The sequence below is a fragment of the Talpa europaea genome, assembly GCF_964194135.1.
Source record: "Talpa europaea genome assembly, chromosome: 2".
Taxonomy (NCBI): Eukaryota; Metazoa; Chordata; class Mammalia; order Eulipotyphla; family Talpidae; genus Talpa; species Talpa europaea.
Genome location: NC_140068.1, coordinates 8,232,263 through 8,253,717, shown reverse-complemented (window position 1 = coordinate 8,253,717; position 21,455 = coordinate 8,232,263). Strand labels below are relative to the sequence as shown.

The 21,455-nt window shown below is 40.6% G+C and overlaps 2 protein-coding genes across 2 annotated transcripts in view; one reads left to right on the top strand and one right to left on the bottom strand.

Annotated features, from left to right (window-relative positions):
* Positions 1-21,455, top strand: part of TFB1M (transcription factor B1, mitochondrial) — a gene marked incomplete at both ends in the record, with an annotated part of 47,769 nt that overhangs the window by 25,195 nt on the left and 1,119 nt on the right. The window contains 2 exons of the mRNA XM_084257764.1: positions 2,250-2,369; positions 20,690-20,817. Coding sequence (XP_084113890.1) covers positions 2,250-2,369; positions 20,690-20,817 — 248 coding nt within the window. The remainder of the gene's footprint in view (positions 1-2,249; positions 2,370-20,689; positions 20,818-21,455) is intronic.
* Positions 9,208-9,867, bottom strand: CLDN20 (claudin 20; the record flags this gene model as incomplete). Its single annotated transcript, XM_084257288.1, has 1 exon — positions 9,208-9,867. One exon carries the CDS (start codon positions 9,865-9,867, stop codon positions 9,208-9,210), a length of 660 nt encoding a protein of 219 aa, XP_084113414.1.

The following is a 21,455-nucleotide window of genomic DNA, read 5'->3' as shown; positions in this document are numbered from 1 at the left end:
GTCAGTAATCACTGGGATTTTCGGGGTTGACCCCTTGCCCTTCAGGAGAGTTTTATAATGTCTAGCGTGCTCTGAGAATAGATACACAATGCCTTTCAGGAAAATAAGTGTGCCTGATTGTTTTTTTTAACCCACCACTCCGTTTTGTGCAATCTTTTTTTTTTTTTTTTAAGATTTATTTATGCATACAAGAGCTGGGGGGTGAGAGGATTTACCAGAGACAGAGTGGGGAACAGAACAGGCAGATTGACCAAGGTACACCGCTGAAGGGAGCAGTGGACGAATCAGGAGAGGTCTGCTTCGCCATGTGGGTTGCTCCCTGGCCGGCCGGGGATCAAACTCGTGCTGCAGAGGCTGCGGACAGCTTCATAGGTTGTGTCTTAATGTTGCACCACCAGGGAGGCTCCAGTTTTGTGCAATTTAACATATTGCCATATCTTTAATATCTTTTATTTTCCCACGAGTAAGATATTGTAGTTATGTCTGGGGCCCTCATCTATCCCCTCCTTTTCCTCCTTTGAGTTATATTGTCGATCGTTCCCAGGTATGTGTTTTACTTGCACTACAAATCCAGACACACAGTCAGCGATAAGCTTTTAAAGTCTTCTTATAAATGGAGAAATGCTTACCTATTTTCTGTCAATTATATTTAATCTTGAACCTGTGTTGTCAACCCTTGTTACTCAATTTAACTATTCGACTGTATCGTTTAAATTAACCACTGTTTACATTCTCATTCACCTGTTGCTGGTGAATTTTTGAATCTGTGAATTTCTGTTTCTCTATATGCTCAACAACACTTGATTCCATTGGGTTCTTTTTAGTTGTTTGATTTAGTTCACTTACTAGGTATGAGATTGTATCTTATGCTTTAAATGTGCATGCCTGATTTGTACTGTAGTTGAGCTTAGTTTATGGTTATTGTTCATTTGGGTTAGTCTTATGTTTCCTATTTATCTTATTGGTGTATAGAAATGTTTTCTATATTCTGAACTCAAATTCTTTATCAGATACATGGGTTTCAAATGCTTTCGTTTTGTTTTTTTATAATGTTTTTATTATACAGAAGTTTTTAATACAGCAAAATATTTAGATCTTTTTTCTGGCTTCTGCTTTTGCATTTTTTTAAGGTTTTTTTTTTTTTTTTATGCATACAAGAACTGGGGTGTAGGCCCGAGGTACAGGGTGTGAGAGGTTTCACCAGAGACAGAGTGGGGAGCAGAACAGGCAGATCCACTGAAATACACTGCTGAGGGGAGCAGCGGGTGAGACAGGAGAGTTCTGCTGAGCGATGTGGGTCAGCTCCGTGGCCGAGGATTGAACTCATGCTGCTGTGGCTGTTACTTTCCCCCCTGTAGATGCCTACTTAGACTAATAGCACTTACTGAATGAGCTGTCCTTTTCCATTGGCATTTGCTGCATCATGTCAGTCACATAGGAAAATACCCGCATGTGCTTGGGTCTGTTTTACAGCTTTTTTCCAATATCATATTTCTCTGCCTCTAGTAAATCCTATTCTGCCTTAATTTCCCCTACCCTCAATCCCCATCCCACCATTTATGTTCTTCTAGAGCATCCTGTTGTTTTTCTATATAAAAATTAATATGAAATTTAACTTAAAGTTCTTTTAAAAATCGTTTTGGGGTTATGGTTGAAATCAAACTGCATTTATAAGTTAGTTTAGCCGTACCTAATTTTAAAATAAGAATGTTTAGTTGCTTAAAAGAAGAAATTACTCTATTTGCAAAAAGCAGTTTTTTAAAAAAAAGTCAGTACTCCAAGAATTCTGGATAGTCAAGATTTTGTTACACTTAAGTGAAGGAAAGCATGCCATTGAATATGTTTATTCCTATACTGGAGTAATTCTTAAATATTTAAGTATCTTTAGTTTTTCATTGTGTTTGCTAATTTCTGCCTTCATCAGACATTTACTGACTACTTACTACTGTACTATCTTCTATGAAATATAACAGCAATTTGAAAATCGCCAGCCTCCTGGGGTAGCAAAGTATTCTTCATTTTTTTTAGTACATTGCATGTGATGTAACTCATACTTCTGTACCTTAGTTGATGTTGGAGAAAAGTGTTCCCAGTGCTGGCTACCTGTCATGTCAGCCTGTGCATTCAAGATGGGCCTTGAAAAACCCACCTAGTGTTGGTAGACAATGGAATGCTGACTTCATTCCAATTCCATCAATGGGTCAGATGAAATTAATTTTTTACTGAAGTTTCTCTTTTTTGTCCTGTAGAGACTTACAGCCAGTACAGGAAGCAAACAGCGCAGCCGCCTGTCCATCATGGCCCAGTACCTCTGCCACGTTCAGCACATCTTGACAATCCCAGGGCAGGCATTCCTGCCCAAACCAGAGGTGAGTATCTGTTTGGTTTAGTATACTAGAATTAGGATTTTAAATTGGAATCTTCTTCATTCCTCTGAGAATGTGTCAGAGGAAGTTACCTTGAAGATCTAATCTGTATTTATATGGAAACTGTACCATAACTTTTTCTTTACCTCTCATGACTAAGAAGTGTAAAAAGCATAGTATGAATTTTTAATTTATTTTTAAGATTTATTTATTTATGCATACAACAACTGGGGTGTAGGCCCGAGGTGCAGGTGGTGAGAGGATTCACCAGAGACAGAGTGGGGAGCAGAACAGGCAGAGCCACTGAAATACACTGCTGGGGAGAGCAGTGGGCGAGACAGGAGAGGTCTGCTGTGCCATAGCTCCCTGGCTGGGGATTGAACTCAGACCGCAGCAGTGATAACCTCTGAGACTTAACCCCTAGGCCACCAGGAAGGTCCAGAATTGTTCTTATTCCAAGTTTTCCCCTATGTGGACAGAATGATACACTGTCTATGTTTATCCATGTTACCCTGGTGGTGGTGGTATTATGATCATCCTCTTTTGCTCTTAAATGCATGCCAGTATGGAAGCCATCCAGGCTCAAAAAGAGCTATCAGTATTTTTTTTTTTTTTATGATTTCTGCTAGCAACTTCTGATATAAGTTTCATCAAACATTATTCGTCATAAATTATTTTTCCTCTTTTTTGAGATACCTTATTTTGGGAGTGTAATGAAACATGGTTGGATATTCACCTAGACTTTGACTGTTGTATGCTAATTACAGAAGACCAAGTGCTAATTACAGAAAGTTTTTTTACCAAAAATGAAAATTGCTAAATCGGTGTCTGTTTTAGCAAAATCATTGCTGGGTGGGTTACTGCAAAACATGCAATATAAAAACTCTTCTGTTTCTTCAATGAAAGTGTATTGCAGAAAAAGTGTATTTCTGCTATATGGAAAGCCCACGGGAAGCAGAGGCAGGAGGAGTTTTTCCAAAATGCTAAAATAACAGTACAAGACTGTCCCTCTGGCAGGGACAGAAATAGGAGCCCAGTCAGACATGGAGTCTGTCTCCAGGGAGTTCTTCTGGCTTGCTGAATCTCTGGTCAAGTCTTGCAAAGTTGCCCTTACATCATTTGACATTCATTACTTAAAGAAGGAAAAAATGTATTTTGTAATTTTTAGCTTTACATATAGATTATGGATCAAGAGTGGATCTCAGCAGTAGTGTTGGACATGCTTGTATACTGGGAAGCATGGGCTGAGAAGCCTCTGTGTTCTTGCTACCACCTTCCACTTCCTCTCATGTTGTCCAATCCCACTGAGTTTTCAGGTGATGACAGGAATTCAGTCCATCTTTCAGATAACATAGCAGACTTGTCATAGATCTTAGACAGTATTTGGTGGCGGGAGATAGAGATCACATTTGTACTTTCAGGACTGTCTTCTGCTAGAACAGGTGTAATAGTGAAAACCAGGTAACCATGTAGGAGTTTTTCTTTTTGTAATACATGTATGTATGTAGTTTTTGGATAGTGTGAGACCTGATTATATTGGAAACCAGGATCTTTTGGACTTTTATAGGTATGGTTATTACCATCATCTAAAATTTTTGTGCTGTTTAATTTTACTAGTTACTAAGGAGGTTATTAGGATGTTTTCAGTGAAACGTTTTTCCTTGTTTTAGGTCACTGTGTAGGCCTATGTGAGGTATTTGGTGGACTATTAGCAGTTGTTATCAACTTCATCTTTGATTTAGGGATAAGGTACACCTATAGTCAGTCATATTTCTTTCCTCTGGGATCAAGGACTCATGAAATATTATTTGGATAAAAACTAACAGTGTCTTTGACTTTTATTGAGGGATGTTTGCCTTTCTGGCAAATTAAACAGCTTCATAGGAATTTTCTTTATATGCCTTTCATCTTTTGTAAATATTACATACTGGAAATTTATTTGTAATGTAGGAAAGCAGTTATCAAGATGGAGAGGGAAAGTATTAAATGTATACAATAAATCAAATGTTTAAACTTTAGTTCTCAAAGAATTCTGTGCTGCTTGAAATAGCTTTACCATATTAGGACAGATCAGGAATTATCTGAGGAAATCCAGGAAATATTTGAATGATAATAACATTGAGTTTTTTAAAAATTTATGATCTTAAGATAGGGGAAGAGTTTTTCCAAAGATGCTAAAATAGCAGTACAAGACTGTCCCTCTGGCAAAACTGTTCTGATTGCAAAAAGAGAAAGTCATCAACACAACTACACAGTAAAAGATGCCAAGTGCTAAGATAGAGGTATAGGCATATTCCTGGGAAAGAGGAGAACGGGGAGGGGGGGGGTTATTTGTAGATAATCAGAAGAAATTTACAAAGATTCAATACTTATTCTCAACCAGAACTCTAAAAATTAGATAATGGAGAATGTCTCTTGTGCAGTAAGAAAGACTTATTTATAACATCCTTAGGGTTTTTCCCACAAGAATATACTATCCATTATCTATTGGGCTTTGAATTTACTAATCAAGCTTTAATGGCAGAACTTTCGTGATTGGTGGAACTATTATTACCATGTTCTGAATAGTTCAATTCCTGCCACACTCTGCTTTCTAACTTCTCTAGTGCAATCCCCAAAATTGAACCCAAAATTCTTTGCTAGCTACAGAAAAAAACAACCTCATAGGTTCTTAAAGTTAGACTAGTCTGCTCTAGTGTTTCTTAAACTCCTGGAGTTTGTGGTATATAGATTTTAAGTTAGGATTTTTTTATTTTGTTTATTTCAGTGTTAATAAAATTATTTCACCAATTTATAAAACAAAGCACCTCTTTTAATAGTGCAGATTCATAATAAAAAGTGTTTTCATGAAAGAAGAAAACTTGTTCCTTAAGTTTCTTAAGGTTGCTCTGAAGACCGTTGAGAATCCACTTGTTTCTAGAGCTCCAGAATAATTATTTTTTCAGCTTTTCTGCACGGCACTCAATTTTGAGCTGTTCACTAATCCTTAAATTCTGTCATCTTTTTGCCTTTATAAAATATGGTCAAGAGTCTTATAATCCAACATCCTTCCAATGGAATGGACGATCTTAATATCTAACCTCTATCCTGTGTTCTCACCTTAGTAGAAAAGAAACTTACAGGCAATCATAGAATTGCAAGACTCATTTGATTGACAGTGATGGAGATGACATGCCGTCCTGGAAGAAGTATGGACTCTTGCAGTCCAAAACTATCCTAGTTATAAGAACTTAATCAAGTTAATTGGCTGAGTTTTGACACATCCGAAGTAGGGGCAGTAATGCTGCCGTTGAAGGATTATTGCTAAGTGATGGCAAGCTCCTAATGTGAGCATCTAGCATATAGAGAAGGCAGTGGAAGATGGTTACTATTATAATAACCATAAATATTTATAGATTCAGTTGTAATATAGCTATTGTGGGCTATAATTTTTAAGACACACACAGGCATGACTCTCTCAATGCTGTACCGTATTCTATTGAGCCCCCTCCCTGCTTCACTTCCTACCACCCACCCTACCCTGCTGATAGTCTCAGTTCTGCAGTCAGATTTCTAGGGTTGGTTTTGAGTTTAGTTTTATCTTCCTTTGTTTTGTTTCTTTATATTTCACAAAAGAGTGAAATCATCTATTTGTCTCGTTCTTCTGACTTATTTCACTTAACGTACTCCTGTCCAGTTCCATCCATGTTGTTGCAAATAACTGAGTAGTATCCCACCTTGTGTATATGCCACATCTTCTTTATCCACTCCTCTGTCCTTGGGCACTTAGGTCATTTCTGTGAATTGACTATTTTAAACAGTGCTGCAGGAGAGCATACATCCCTTTGAATTACTTTTTGCATACTTTGGGTAGATACCTAAGAATGAAATGGATCGTATGGTAGATCTATTTTTAATATTTGGAGAAATTTCCCACCTATTTTCCATAGGAACGGGCCAGTCTACATTCCTGCCAACAATGCAGGAAGGTTCTTTTATTTCCACATCCTCGCCAACACTTGTTGTGTCTGGTCTTTTATAAAAGGGCGATTCTCACAGGTGTGAAGTGGTATCTCACTGTGGTTTTGGTTTTCATTGTGATAAGCGATGATGAGCAATTTTTCATGTGCCTGTTGGCCATCTCTATGTCTTTGGAGAAGCCTCTGTTTAGCCTTCTGTCCATTTTTTGATTGGGTTTTTTATTTCATTTTCTTGAGTGTTGTGAGTTCTTTGTAGCTCTTGCATATCAATCAGCCCCCTGTCAAATGTATGATGTGCAGATATTTTTCTCCCATATGGTACGAGATTTTGTTTTAATGATAGTTTCTTCCACTGTGCAGAGCCTTTTGTTTTGATGTAGTCCCATTTGTTTGCTTTTGCTTGTTACTCTTGTTGGAGTCAAGTCCCCAAAGATACCCCTGAAGCCAGTGTCATGAACTGTTGTCCTTATGTTTTCTTCTATGTTTTTTATGGTTTAGGTCTTACTATCCAAGCCTTTAATCCGTTTTGAGATAGTTTTTTATGTATGGGGTGAGACTGTGGACAAGATAAGCTAAGGCCTTTTGTGAAAGGTTATGCATGGAGTGTTCTCTGGAGAGCAGAGTGGAGGAAGCAGCAGAATACAGAGGGGAAAGAAGCGAAGGGGAGATACTTTGCTCCCTGAAAGTGAGCTTCAGCCTTCGCCTATGAGAACTAGGAGAGAATTCCAGGGTACAAATTGCCCCATGGAGGTGGAGGGTCTTTTGTACCTGTCTGTGCTCAGTTCATTGGCTCCTGGCCTCCTCCTAAGAGCGGTGGTGTCTACACCCTGCTGCACAGGGAGCGAGGGGCTGAGGTGGGCCAGAAGCAAGGCTCTGGCCTTGCTTGCAGCAGCCTCTGTAGCTTTTTCCTAGCATATCAGCCTTTTGGCAGATTCCTTAGGCGATCTCTGCTCTGCATCCTGGGAGGCTCTAAGTAAGCTTCCTATTTCATTGCTTTCAGTAACCTCCGGCCAGGATTAATTAATGGCTTTCTTTCTGTCTTTTCTTGTAACTTCAGTCTTTCAATCTTACTGCTAAGTTGCCTCAAATTCTTTTTGAAAGTGGGTAGGTTGAAAATAAAAATAAATACGTAAACTAAAAGCCAGTTTTACAATTAGTGAATTACCAGGGTCATCTTTCTAAAAAAAAAAAAAAAGAGTTGTGTTGAATAGAAACAAAATAATTACTGTTACAATCTCATACTGATTATACTCTTACAACTACTCAAGAAAAAAATGAGCAAGAAGTATTATAAATCCAAGGCAGGAAGCAACAAAATTGCATTTTTGCAGATGACACTTTTATATATGTATAAAGTGCAATGAAATGAACAAAGGTTACTGGAGGTAATGAAGAGAAATGCACAGGAGTCTGCAAAATCGCAATGACAAATCCTCAAGAGTCAACGTTAATATATGCTGAAGTCGGATGCCTAAATAGAGTGAAAAAAGAAATGCCATGAGAAAACACTGGATCCAAACTGAACTTACTTCCGTCTACACACTCCAGGCCTTCTCCGCCACGTATATTCAGTATGCTGACTGGGGACACCTTCACCTGCCCCGGCTACAGACCTACGCCTGCAAATCATTCTGAGTCCCCCTTTCGCCTTTATCCCTGCCACCAGTCACTAACTTCTGACATCACTTATTTTTCCTGACCTAATTTAAATCTTCACTTACCTGAATTACTAGATGCTTTCTTCAGCTTTGTGAGACGTGCACACATACACCTGGTCTGTAGGTAAGCACCCCACTGAATGGGAGAAGATAGCATCAAATTATACATCCAATAAGTGATTATGTCCCCAGTATAAGAAGAGCTCATACAACTGAACACCAGATAAGCAACCTCATTAAAAAAGGGGTAGATGATCTGAATGAACACTTCTCCGAAGAAGACATACAGCTGACAAACAGGCACACAGAGACACTCCTATCTCTTACTATTAGGGAAATGCAAATCAAAGCCACAGTAATATTCTCCTCCTGCCTATGAGAATGTCCGTTATTCAAAGGACAAGAAGCAAGTATTGGAGAGGATGTGGAGAGAAGGGAATTCTTGTACACTGTTGGTGGGAATGTAAATTGACGCAGCTATTTTGAAACCAACAGTGGAAGTACTTTCAAAAAAGGAAAAATAGAAATTCCATACAATCCTCTTCTGAGTCTTTATGCAAAAATACAAAACACTAATTTGAAGATCAATATGTACCCCCATGTTTATTGCAGCATTATTTACAATAACCGAGATCTGGAGACAACTTTTTCTTTAGCTCTACCTAATCTTTGAATGTCCTACATTGTCGACTCTCACAAATGTCCGTAGAGGTGGGGACATCACAGGTGAGACACTCAGGCAGCTGGTTTCGGCAGCATCAGAAAAGGTAGAGAGCTCTCTGTCCGTAATGCACTGTCAGACTTTAGGACTTGAAGACAGAGCAAGTTATTGCAAAGAAGATGCAACAAGAGACCCTGGCTCAACACCAGGCTTTTTATGCTTGGAATTTTAGATATTATATAAAATCCATTTAAGTGCCAATTCCGAAGATGTATCAACAAGTTATCTTAAAAAGAGCAAGAACTGTCATTTAATTATCTTATTAAATACGAGTCCCTTTCAATTATAAATCTTAAGCTAAAACATGAAAATAGTAATGAAAAATTAATCTTATTTTTATGGACCTCTGTGTGATACTTTGTTCACATTTTAAACCACATCATTTATAAAATATTTTATATTCTTTAGAGAAAGTAAAACATAATTTAAGGGGCTTTCTTTTTAAGTAAAATAAAGACAAAAGTCACATCACCTTCTAAAATTTCCCCATGCTTCACAGTTATTCACACATAATCCTTCAGATTGTATGCTGAGTTGCCCTCTGGCTGTTTGGTGGAAATAGGTTGCTGCTTGGGTGGGTAGAGCCAAGCTTCTGGATGCTTTTTCATACAGGAAGTGCAGAAAATCAGACCAGAGATAAAGAGCAAGATGGCTGAAATGAATCCAATGTAAACAGCCCCTCCGGGCTCATGTTTGTTGCTTTCTGGAACTGTCAGGTCCAAAAAGTCAGCTATGATCTCCTTCGTGTACCACACTGTTGGTATTAGGCCAGAGATCCCTGCAGCCATGAAGCAGACACCTCCGGCAACAGAAGCCAGAGCCTTGGTTTCTCTGTCCCCTCCTAATCGAGTACATTTCATTCCCACAGCGGAAGTGCAGATCCCCATAGCAGACAGTACGCAGGCCAGCACCATGGTGGCCCGCGCCGCCTGCACGTGGGTGGGGAGCGACAGCATGGAGTATTTCAGGGTGCAGCTGAACATCCCGGTGCTATACCACGTGCAGTCCATCCACAGCCCGTGGAGCTGTACAATGGCTGTGATGATGTTGGAGGCCCCATCCACGTTCACCTTCCAGCTAGGCAGCATAGTGGCTGTGAGCACTCCAGAGACCCCAGATAGAGCCAGAACGAAAGCAAAAAGTTGGAGACCTGCTGATGCCATGACCTTCTTTCCTGCTCCCTTTGTCCACCGAGAGAGTCCTGGTGCTTGATGATGACGCTGGGTCAAAACTAGCTGCTTCTGGGCCCACACGAACCAAGTGACAAAGGCTGGGGAAAAAAGACAAGGTCAGGGGTGAAGGACAGTAGACTAAACAAAAAGGCTTCCATGTGCAGCAGGAGCCGTGAACACACCTGAATGACCCTGAGGTGAAGGAGGATGCTGCAGGGGAAAAGCTCACCACAGGCCCCGAGGACAGCCCTCCCTGAAAGATGGCCACAGTGGTGTGTGGTGCACGGCCGGAGGAAAGCGCCGTCCTCTGCTCTTTTTAAAACTTGATTGATGCTGGCGCTGTCTGTAAAGCAGGCATGTGCCTGGCTAGGAGATTCAGACATATCAGGTTCTGGCTGTAGGATCTGATAAGGAATTTTAATAGCATTGCAAGTTTTAAAGTTTTTTCTTTAAATTAGAATACTTTATAAGAAGACATGAATAGTTTAAACACCTCTCTTAAAAAATGATATAAATATACACTAGGAAAGAGTTAAGTATTCAGAAACTGGCCTTAATTTGGAAAAAATTACTTAGCGCCCACCATATGCAAGGCCAGGACCCAGGTGAATTGCTTGTGGAAAGTAATAGAAAGGGGTTGATAGAACTGGTGTGATTATGCCTGATTGCCAGTTAATACCCATTTGCAAAATCCTTACCTCCATTTGCCCTTGTTTCACCTCAGGTTTAGGTACACAGAACTGCAATGGGTTAGCCACTGTCTGTCCCTCATGAGAATGTGAGAACCTTTTCCTTTGGGATCAGAATCACTTCCTGATCCAAATGAAGTGCCTGCTGCAAAACCAGTTCTCAGCAGTTCAGAAGTAGTTCAGGAGTGGTTCTGTGTAAGGCAAGTAGGGAAAATGCATGCCACGCTCAGCACATGGCTCATTGTTTGTGAAAAGATACCAGAAAGAATCTACCACTTATTTTCAAGAGAAGAAAAGGCATTTTGTGACTGGACTGTGTTTTAATCAGGCAGCACTTACTGCTGCCTTTGAAAGAAGTATAATGGCTTCGGAACACAGCGACACTGGCTTTTTGTGTTTCTGGGTTAATTTTTCAATGGTGTATTAGAGCAGCCCCGTCATGACTCCTAATTCACAAAAGGCAGCCCAGTCTCACGTCCTGACTTTCCGGAACCTCTCTGCCTCAGCCTTCTCTTGTGGAAAGTGGACAGGATGACAGGCCTGTGCCGTGGAGGTCAGTACGTTAGTGCATCTTAAGGGCTTAGAACAGTGTCTAACCAATAAAGTACTCAAATTATAATTGACATTGTTATTAATATGTTTATTTCATATCATGTGGAAATTGATATTTATTGACATTAGTTTTTTTTTTTTTCTCTTCCTTCCTTAGACTGATTTATTTTCAGACTCTTAGAACTGAAAGAATTCTGGATATAATCTTGTGTATTATCATCTTTTCAGATAAAGACATACAGGCAGTAAATCACCCCATAGCCTCTCAGGCAGCAGCCGTTTAGCAGTTCCAGTCTTTTCTGTCCCTGTGCCTCACTCCATCCTGTACTTTTTCTCCTCTTTCCCATGCTCTTCCTGATTCAGGTCCCCCTGTGAGCTTCCTTTAGGAAGCAGGGAAAAATGCTACATCTGCTATGCAAAAAGCGCCATAGCTACTACATTTGTTCCCTTTCTACCAGGGAAAATGTCCAGGGGATACTGACAGGGCAGGTGGCTTAGCTTCAGAGACTCATGGAGGAGGGCAATGCCTCGCCTTTGTTAAATGTCTGCAGTAACACTAGTGATGCCCATGTTAAAAGTGCCCACATTAGAACATTTCCATAGTTATGTCATCTCTTAGAAATTAAATACTGGGCTGTCTGAATTCCATTGCTTCATTATAGGCATAGTTTTCATGAAAATCCTACAAATGTAGAGTGAATTTCCCTGAAATTTTAAGTTCTTCAGAGTCAGGCTTAAAACATCATTAAGCTGCTGACACTGTAGATTTCTTTGCTGTTTTCCCATTTTGTTTTCATGTCTGGGAGCAAAAGTTAAAGTTTCTAGGAAAAAATGGAGCACAAGTTTATATTTTCGTAATAGCTATTTTCAGGTTTGGGTTTTAACGTTTCAGACTCCAGCCAGCTCACTAAATTACTGCCTTCCTAGACCTGTGTCAGCTTAGGGCTTGTTCATGCGTGAGACTGCTGTTAACGTCTGAAGAGAACAGTTCACCTCTTTACTTTTACTTTGATTGAATGACCTATATGTGTTGATCAGCCTATGTTCAGCCTCCCAATTACAACCTTTTTCCCATTAATCAGTATATTTTATAAATTTCAGAGTATTTGAGACTTGCAGACAGCTTGTTCATCTTAAGTAACAAGTACTGGCAGTGATAAATTGCAGGTGGCCAAAATTAGTGTAAACAATACGACATTGCTTTCAGTTAATAACATAGGGCTCGATTACTGTTGAATATTGGACTTTAAATTCTTCTGTTAGAGAACTTATGCAGAAAGAATTCTCCAAAATGAAGGTTACTGTTCTTTTCTTTCTGTAAAAATAGGCCAGCATCTTTTTTCTATTGCTATGAAAATTTTTACTCTCTCTACCACAAGCTTGACACACTTTGTAGCCTGTTTTCTCAAATTTCTCTCTAGTAGAAAATAAAGGCATACTTTGTTTTGGGGGCTGGGAGGGGCTGTGAAAATAAACAAAAGCAAAGGGATGACTTGTAAAAACTTAGTTCCAAATAGCATGGTTCCAAAACACATTACATACAGCAGAACCCATGATGTTAAATTTATGAACAGTTTGCCTTCAGAATGTCTGTAATGGATTTCATTAAAATGTAGAGTCTGTTTTTCAGATAAGATTTATTTACATCAGATCTATATATTTGAAGGCAAACTTACAACTTACAATTGAAAGTAAGTAATATAAGATCTCTGTTTAGGTCTCTATGCATTATAGAAGTTTCTCCATACCTTTAGTTTGTAGCCTTTAATGTCTAAACTCACGTCTGTGAGATGTCTTCAAGTGAGCCCCAGTAAGGTCTGATGAAGAGACGCCACATACATGATGCTCATTCACAGCTTCTGAATATTAGTGGTAAAGCTCCGAACAGTTAACTTGCAGTTCCAAGTAAAGAGCAACATAGAAATTGCAGAGGTCAAAACTGCTGATGGTGCTAGAAGATAAATACCAGGTCCTCCGTCTCATTTTTTGAGCTGTGGGAGAATTAAGAAAGGCGAGGCGGGGAAGGGAGGGAGTTTTGTTACAACAGGATTTGTCAAAACCTGAAAGCTGCAAATGCTTTTGTGTCGCTGTAGAGGGATTATTGGGGTGCTCACAACAGGCTTTTCTTTTAATATTGTTTTAGTCTGTTGTTAAAATTTATTTTTGAATTTTTATCTATGGTGGAAGATAGTTCATTATTTTGTGATCCTAATTAAAGAACATGGTCTGAAATATTTTTAGCTAGATTGTGCTTTGCAAATGATGAGACTCTTTTTATTCTGGTGCTTGTGACTTGTCTGAAATTAGGAATCACAAAATCGGTAACTTCAAAAACAAACATTCAAGAGAGAGTTTCATTGTGTGTGTGTGTATATATATTAAAAAGGAAAACCCAGCAGCTATTGTTAACTAGAATTGAACAAACCTACAAGTACATAACTTGCAAAGGTTGTACTGAATTTTCTTGTTATTCCTTCCACTGAGAAAGGTTTCTGAAGTACAACTTAATAAATTGGCACTTTTAGAGAATGTTGTGAAGAAAGGACACCAGAACAAGGTGCTGAAACATCGTAGATGAAACTGTGAAATCGAGTATTGATTTTCTAGACCATAAAAAATGTTATAGACATATTTCACCTCCATCTACTTTGGGTTCTTATTTCTTTCTCTTCCTCAGTAATTTTAAATCCGTAAGCTATAAATTCATTGTCACTATAGAAAAAGAAGATAATTTCATAATTGGATTTAAAAAAAAAAACGTTTACAGCTGTTAATAGCCATGTTGACCATTTAGGCAGTGAATAATAAAATGCATGTTGCACTTACCTGGATTTTTTCTAGATTTGTCTGCCATGTTTTATTGATGTTAGCTGAGTTCTAAGTCTGATATTTAATAAGATACTATTTTCTTCTCTTAGAAATCTAATACCTGTGGTTTTTTAGCCAGTGTTGTAATTTTGACATAGAAGCTTGTGCTCTTTTATTTCGTGGAAATATTGTGATTTGGGGGTAAATGCTGGATGAAGTGGAGTTGTGTTCTAAGCACTGGTAGTAACACCACTGTTTTTGCTGCTGGGTCAGTGGCAGCCCTTTCAGCCCCTTTAGTGCCTGGACTGGTTTGGCACCTATCATGGGCCTGGGTGCAGACTCCGCTGGCAGAGAGGCAGGTGGAGGGACCAACCTGCTCCTCCTCTGGCCTGCAGCCTGACACAGTTGGCTGGGAATAAAAGGGCTAAGCATGCTTTCATGGCTATACCTGTGGTCAAGTATGTTTTCACTACTCTTCAATCTTAGTGGGAACTTTATCCCATAAAATAGGGTCTGGTTTTAAAGGCAACCTTCTGAAATGCAAGTAAGTCATTGACTATAGACCTCCAATCAACCCAGAATTTCTGGTGTAAAAAATGAGCTCGGAAAGTAGAGGTATGCAGGGAAATATACTGCATCAACTTTCCCAATATGGACATTAAAGAGAATTAAATCTTTTAAGTCCAAAGACTTCCATAGGCCAATCTTATGACCTTGGGTTTATGATCCTTAACTGCCTTCTCTGAATCACCCCCGTTGTCTGGCCCGCTGCTGTTGTAACATCCCTGATAAAGCTTCAGATCTCTGGTGGACAAAACTAAACACCACCCCGCCCTTTCCCAGCGCCCTTTCGTGGCAAACTTGTCCGTCCCTGGATTGTCACCATCCGTGATCGCATACCAACTTCATTCAATCAACAAATCATTTTTTTTCTGAACTTCAAACTAGATTCAGAATTCTGGCACTGCTGAGCCCTTCTGTGCTTGATAACTCTCTTTCCTAAGATCTCTAGGGTGTAGACCTCACAAGGGCTGGGGTTTCTGTCTGTCTTGTTCTTCGTTGATTCCTCTGTGCCAGGAATGGCGCCTGACACATAGCAGGAGAGCAATAGTATTTGTTGAATAAACAACTTCAGGTAACTGATTATCCGTTTATAAAAGAACATTAATTAAACTACATGTGAGCTTTGCATAATTTAGTGCCCTTTCTCAGTGTGATGGTAATATTAAGCAATTTTCCAACTCTTTAGTTTTGTCATTTTGACCTCATAAATCAGCTGCCTTTTATATACTGCTTCCTAATGCTCAGTGCTGTGGTGTTTCCTCCTCGTGTCAGGCCTGTGAGGTAACAAGAATCTTCATTACACAAATGGAAAACCAAGCGTCAGAGAAATAACTTGCAAAAGTTGTCAAAGGAGTCAGTAGCAGGAATGGGAGCCAGGCCCACAATGTTAGGTTTTTTGAAACCCTTGCACACCTGTCACACTGCCTGGCCTTTGCTGAGAACACAATGTGTCTCTCAGTCTCTTATAGCAAATGGTTTCCGTGTGGGCTGGATAAACAGTGGAGACACGTTCACCCCCTATCCGATAGCTCTACCTGTAAACATTTACTTCTCATGCACAGTCTATGAGTGGCCCTCAGGGAAGCTGACCAGTGGCCCAACAGTCCATCTATTTTCTTCTTTAAAACGTTTCCATTTATCTACTTTTAAGGAAAAATTACAGGTGATTCCACAGTGTGCTTATTTTACTTAGCAATGGTAATCTGGAAAAATTGGTGATATGATCGAACATTGTAGATGTAATAACAATATCAACCTTTGTATGAGCCTGTGCTCCAGGCCTGTTCCTCACACATGCCCAGGTGGGCATCAGCAGCACTGGGAAGGCCTGAGCCCCCAGCACAGTGGTCTGGTTTCATTGCATGTTTAAAAGGCTACCCCGCTTAATTCCAATGAAAAGTGGGGTCTCTAGTTTTTTAAAAATGTCTTCTTTCCTTTCAACTTTGAAATAATGAAAGTTCACAGTAAGAACTACCTGTTCTTACTGAGCAATAGCTACCTGCTCCAGTCCTACAAGTTCAAAGTGATTGACTTAATCCCAAAATAATGTTTTTCTTCTGTTCGGTCATCATCAGCTATTTGCTTCTCAGTCCATTAGTAAGCTCCATGTTGTGGTTCTTTGGAATTCCCTTTAGGCTTTTTGGCCTGAAGACTAACTTTTACAACTGGAGTTGGTAGATTAATTGCTAGGTGAGGACTCTTAAAAATGAAGATGGGGATTTTTGGTTTGTGCGTGTTGTCAAATGTCTAATAAGGCAGCTTGTTGCCCTCCCTTTACAGCCCGTCAGGTGTGTTCCTGCACGTTGTGTCTTGTGTCTTCCTCACATTATTTCACAATCCCGAGACTGTCTTTGGGTTTGATGGTGACACTTGCAGGTCTGCCTAGTTTTTTTTTTTCAATCTCACAAATAGTATAAATCAGTATTTATTATGGCCTTGCCATAGCTTTCTCAGCACATTATGTTGAAAAACAAAACAGTTTTTTTTTTTTTTTAAACATCCTCATTTGTTTGTCGTATCTGAGTGCGGGCTCAGCAGACTGGCTCACCCCCTCCTCCTGTTTGCCTTCCTCCCTGAGAGACTCTTACACACATCTGGGTCTCCTGCCCAACCTCTAGAGTCCCAGGTGGGTTCACGTGGACTTAACTTGCCAAATTAGAATGGTGTCAGTTTCCATGACTTGTCTTATTTTTCTATCTCTGCTGACACGTTGGAGGACAGTGAGCCCCCAGACTCTGTGGTGTAGCATGAGAAGGGGGTATCCAGTAGTCATGGAATTCCCCTTTATAAAGGCAGTGCTGTTCAGGTCAGAACTGGGAAGCAGGGCAGCGTGAGCACATGAGAGAGAAACCCCTCAGCAAAAGAGGAGCTGGTCAGGTGTTGATAACCCCTGGGCTAGGAAGGTCCAGGACTCAGACCAGCGAGTGTCAGGCCCGCTTGGGAGCAGTGATCATGGCATCAGTCTCCGGCTGCTCAAAGTAGAGCAGAACTTGTGCAGAAATTAACATTGGTACACTAACAAGCACAAGTTATCTTTGAAGAAAGAGGTATAGGTATCCTGTCAACCTTTGTTAAACACAGTGGTTTGGAATACCTGGAATGCTGTTAAAGTGAGTTTTAAAGTTTTGCCACTGAAATTCTGCTCTAACATGGTGCATAGATTATGGGCAGGATAAATCACTTCTGGGAAATTTGATCTTCATTTGTATTTGTAAATATTTTTTTTCTACAGAATGTGTTAATTACAGTACCATCGGCATCAACAACTTGTCACTCAGTTATCCTTATCTGGGGAGGTTGTACCTGCCAGGACCCTGACTTTCTTTGTTGACTGTCTGGGGATTTAGGGACCTGAAGAGTAAGTGGACACAGGCGCCAAGCACCCCCCACTGTGTTCACTTACTCTGTCATTTCACTTGAAACTGACCATGACCCCCAAGCTCCTGACCCCTCCCATCAGGACCTGCCCACTCCGTTCTACACAGACCTGTCAGGACAGTACCTCCTTGAACTCGAGTCCTCCTTGTATTGCTCTTGATGTCTGACCATTTACTCCTTGTGGCCATTCTTTGATTCTCACCATTCCTGCTGTCATCTTGCAGTGAGGTTCTGTCTTGGCTGCTACATCGCAGCTTCTGCCCATTCTCCCACCCTGCCATGCCCTTTGATAGTGGCCAACACTGTAGCAGGTGTTCAAGGTGTTTCCTCAGACCACAGCCTGCATTGTTTCTAGACCTTTCCCTCTGGCACAGGGTGATCACCTCGAAGTCAGGAACTGGGCTGTACATTCATCGGTGTCCTGGTATCTGAGTTGGCATGCTCTAGAGTTCAGATTCTTGCCCTAGGACTCCAGCGTTCGCAGGGCTGCTATGAGCCCAGAACCAGTCTAGGGACCCGGGCTGGAGAAGGAGCTATCTGCCTCCAGCTGCTTGTAGCCACAACTGCTGGCCTCAGCTGCTGCAGTCTTGACATCCTGGTAGATTTGAGAGGCATGTGTTTAAATTCATTATAAATCCTTTAATTTGAAAAGTTAATAATTGGAGATCAGTTGGTAAATTGATAGACTGTGTTTGGAACAGTGCTGGCAGTGTTAAAGTAGAACTTTTAAGAACATCTAGTGCCTAGGTACTGATTTCTTTATTGTAAGCAAACCCTTCAACAGACTTAAAACTCAAGGAAAGAAAAATAATGGTTGTAATTTAAAATAAATATTCAATTATAAGTAAGGATTTTTTTAAATCTGTTACCATAGTTACCAAGCAGCTTTCCTCTGGTTCTAAAGAAAGTGGGCTCCATAATTCAGACTTGTTCCAAGAAGTGCTATTGTGGCAGGGATAGAGAAGAGGCTAGTCTAGGTTCCCCAGGGAAGCAGAGGGGCCTCCTTCACACTGCATCCTGGAGGCTCCTCCGCAGAAGAGGAGCAGCGTTTGCGTGAGTGGAGTTTCCCTCGTAGCTGCAGTGTAACTGGCAGCCCACTTAGGGTATCAGGCTCGTATTCAGACTTTAGATGTCTGCTTTTGCAGTTTCCGTGGGGTATAGGGTTTTTAAATTTTTTTTAATAAAGCAAAAATTAGACATTTCCAGTATTTGCAAACACCAACTGTGTCCCAAAGGAATTAAATCATGTAAATAAAAATGAAGCCAAATTTTAAAATGTAAGGAAGCTGGAAGCAGCACTTTCTGTACTAGAAGGAGAATGCATTTATCCCTGTATTCGTGCCTTTGATCTTAATAGTGTTTGAAGATTACGAAGAGTTTTGATATTTCATGGGTTTAAAGGTTGAGCTTAAATTTTATCTCATCTTTTACTAAAAGATTTTCCCTGGAGACCTGTAGGCTGTTGGGTCACAGCTGGTGATGGGAAACAATCCCTGTCAGAACTGTCGGTGTAACTTAGATTATGAGGAGAAATTAGATAGAAGGGGGGGTTAGCCGTAGGGGGTTGGCAGTGACAGGTGGGGCAGCAATACCAGTGAGCTCAGTGGTGGAAGGAAAGGGCGTGGAGGGCTGAGGAATGGCTTCTAGGGAATGGCTAGAGGCTTCTTTCCCTACAGTCTGGGCTCCTGTCAGCAGAGGGGTGGGGGATGCAGAGTCTATGGTGTCTAGTGTATCCCGGCTGCTGCTTGTAGCTGCATCCTGAGGGCCGCCCCCGCCCTCCTAGGGGCCTCTTCTCTCTGCGCTGCTCATAGAGTGCTCCGTTGTGCTTCTGTAACGGCCTAAGGACAGCCCTGGCCTTTTAACAAAAGCACTTTGTACTGTTTCACTAAACTGGGAGAAACTGATCAGGCATCAGATCAAAGACAATTTGAAAAGCTATTGAAATTTAATAAGGACATTAACAGTTGACTTTAGATCATCACACTCTAAAGTGAGATTATTACTGGAGGGGTCTAATCTTCACTTTAATAGTTCTCAGGGTAAGGAGCATTTAGGGGAACATTTTCAGCGTGGAAAGGCCTCTCAGTTGGCCCTCAGTACCCTGATGGCGCTGGCAGTCACTGCAATGGGTGCAGCTGTAGCCACCTCAAAGCCCTTGGGGTAGGAGCAGCAGCTGCTGCCGGCAGCTGCTTAGGTCCCTTGGGCTCCTGCATAGTGGGTCTAGCTGCCCTGTGAGCACACCTTCAGGTCTTCCTTGGCCACAGTCTTGTGTCATGTGCCAGGACTACTTCAACATAAAAACAAAAGTGTTCCCTGTTTGCATATATTTCAGGCCAATTTTACAGAGTTTTGTAAGTGAAAAGGCTCTTTAGAAGCAAATTCTCCTTCTGAAAAGTAGGTACACATGACACTTCATAAATTACTGTCCTGTCTTAGCCTTTGTAGAACTTGTATGATGTCTTAAGTAGCAAACGTAATTCCTGGGAGGCTAGTAGTTATGTAAACACTTCCACTTCCTAGACCACAGTCTGTGCTGCACACTTGTGTGTGTGATAACTGCTTTAATTTCATTTCTCCATTTGTCCTATAATATTTTTTTTGTTACTTTGAATCACCAGGAGTCCATTTTTAGAATGAGGCAGGGTGTAATCTCTTATCAGATGGGCCTGAAAATGTTTTATTTTCTGATAAAAAGAATCTCGGCAGTGACTTTCAACTACCAGAAAGGGGTATGTTTACTGGTTTCCATTTTCTATTTGTAGTCTACCCCCTGGGGCCTTTATCATTGTTCCCAGGAAGTTATGTGGCTGTGCAGATGACAGTGATCATGAATTCAGTCTAGCTGATTAATCAGTGTCTGTCCCCAAAATAAGTGGCATCCTAATTGATTTCCTTTCTGGGGAGCTCAGCACTAAATGGTCCCTGGAGGCCCTTCTGCCTTCTCTGTTTTGAAACCCGGCCTTATAGTCAGAACTGCTGCTGTAGCTTATTTTTTACTCATTCAAATGCTAAATAAAATATCCTCATGCTGTCTGTTATCCGCTTGCTAACTTTAATGATTACTTGGATTGATCTTAAAAGGCCTTTGTAAAATTGCATTTCAGAATTAAGTAATCATCAAACACAGATCTAATGGGTGTCATTATAGAACAGATGCAACCAGCTGATTTCTGAGTCAGCGCAAATGCTAGTGTAGCATCTCACATGCCTAGAAAAGATGGAACAGAAGCCCATAAAGTTTCCTTGATGGAAATCATGTGTTCATCATGTGACATGCATGTTGGCACCATGCAACAAAATGACATGTGTTTGCTTCCAACAAGGTGGATGTGGGAGTGGTCCACTTCAAGCCCCTGAAGCAGCCCCGGATCCAGCAGCCCTTCAAGCTGGTGGAGAAAGTTGTCCGCAGTACATTTCAGTTCCGAAGGAAATACTGCCATCGAGGGCTGGGGTAAGAACATCTCCTATCTCTTTAGTACTGCCCTGTGAAGAATTCTCCTAAGGATTAGGAACTTTGCTTCTATGACCCTGCTGCTTCAGCCTGTGTTCCTCTCAGCTTCAGCCCTGTAATGAGCAAACTTTTACTGCCACTGAGGAAAAGCACAGCCTCAGTCTACCCACAGATGCCCCTTCTAGGTGGCGTTTGGTTTTATCTAAGTGCAACCTAAAATTGACAGTCACATGGAGTGTATGATGTCCTTGTGAGGGAGAGTTGGGTCATGATTTCTCAACCAGGATGCGAACCGTGTTTACTCTGGGTATGTGCGCTGCTCGTGCCAGCGCAGCTAGTTCTCCAGACATGGAGATGAGCTCTGTAGAGCCTCTGAAATGTGAGAGAAGAAATTAAAATCCAAGTATGGCTTTGCAGTATTTCAATCAGCCAACTTGCCTCTTCGTTTTAAAATAATGGCCCAATTTGGTTAGATGAAATTTAAAATATTCTTTGAATCCATGTTAAGATGTCCCAGAATATCTTAAGAGGGAAATAACTTTTTATTTTCACATCAGCTGTTTCTAAGAGAAAGGTAATTCTCTTGGGGTAAAGCATTCTAAAGGCTAATTAACTTATCGAGAATCGAACTGTTAATA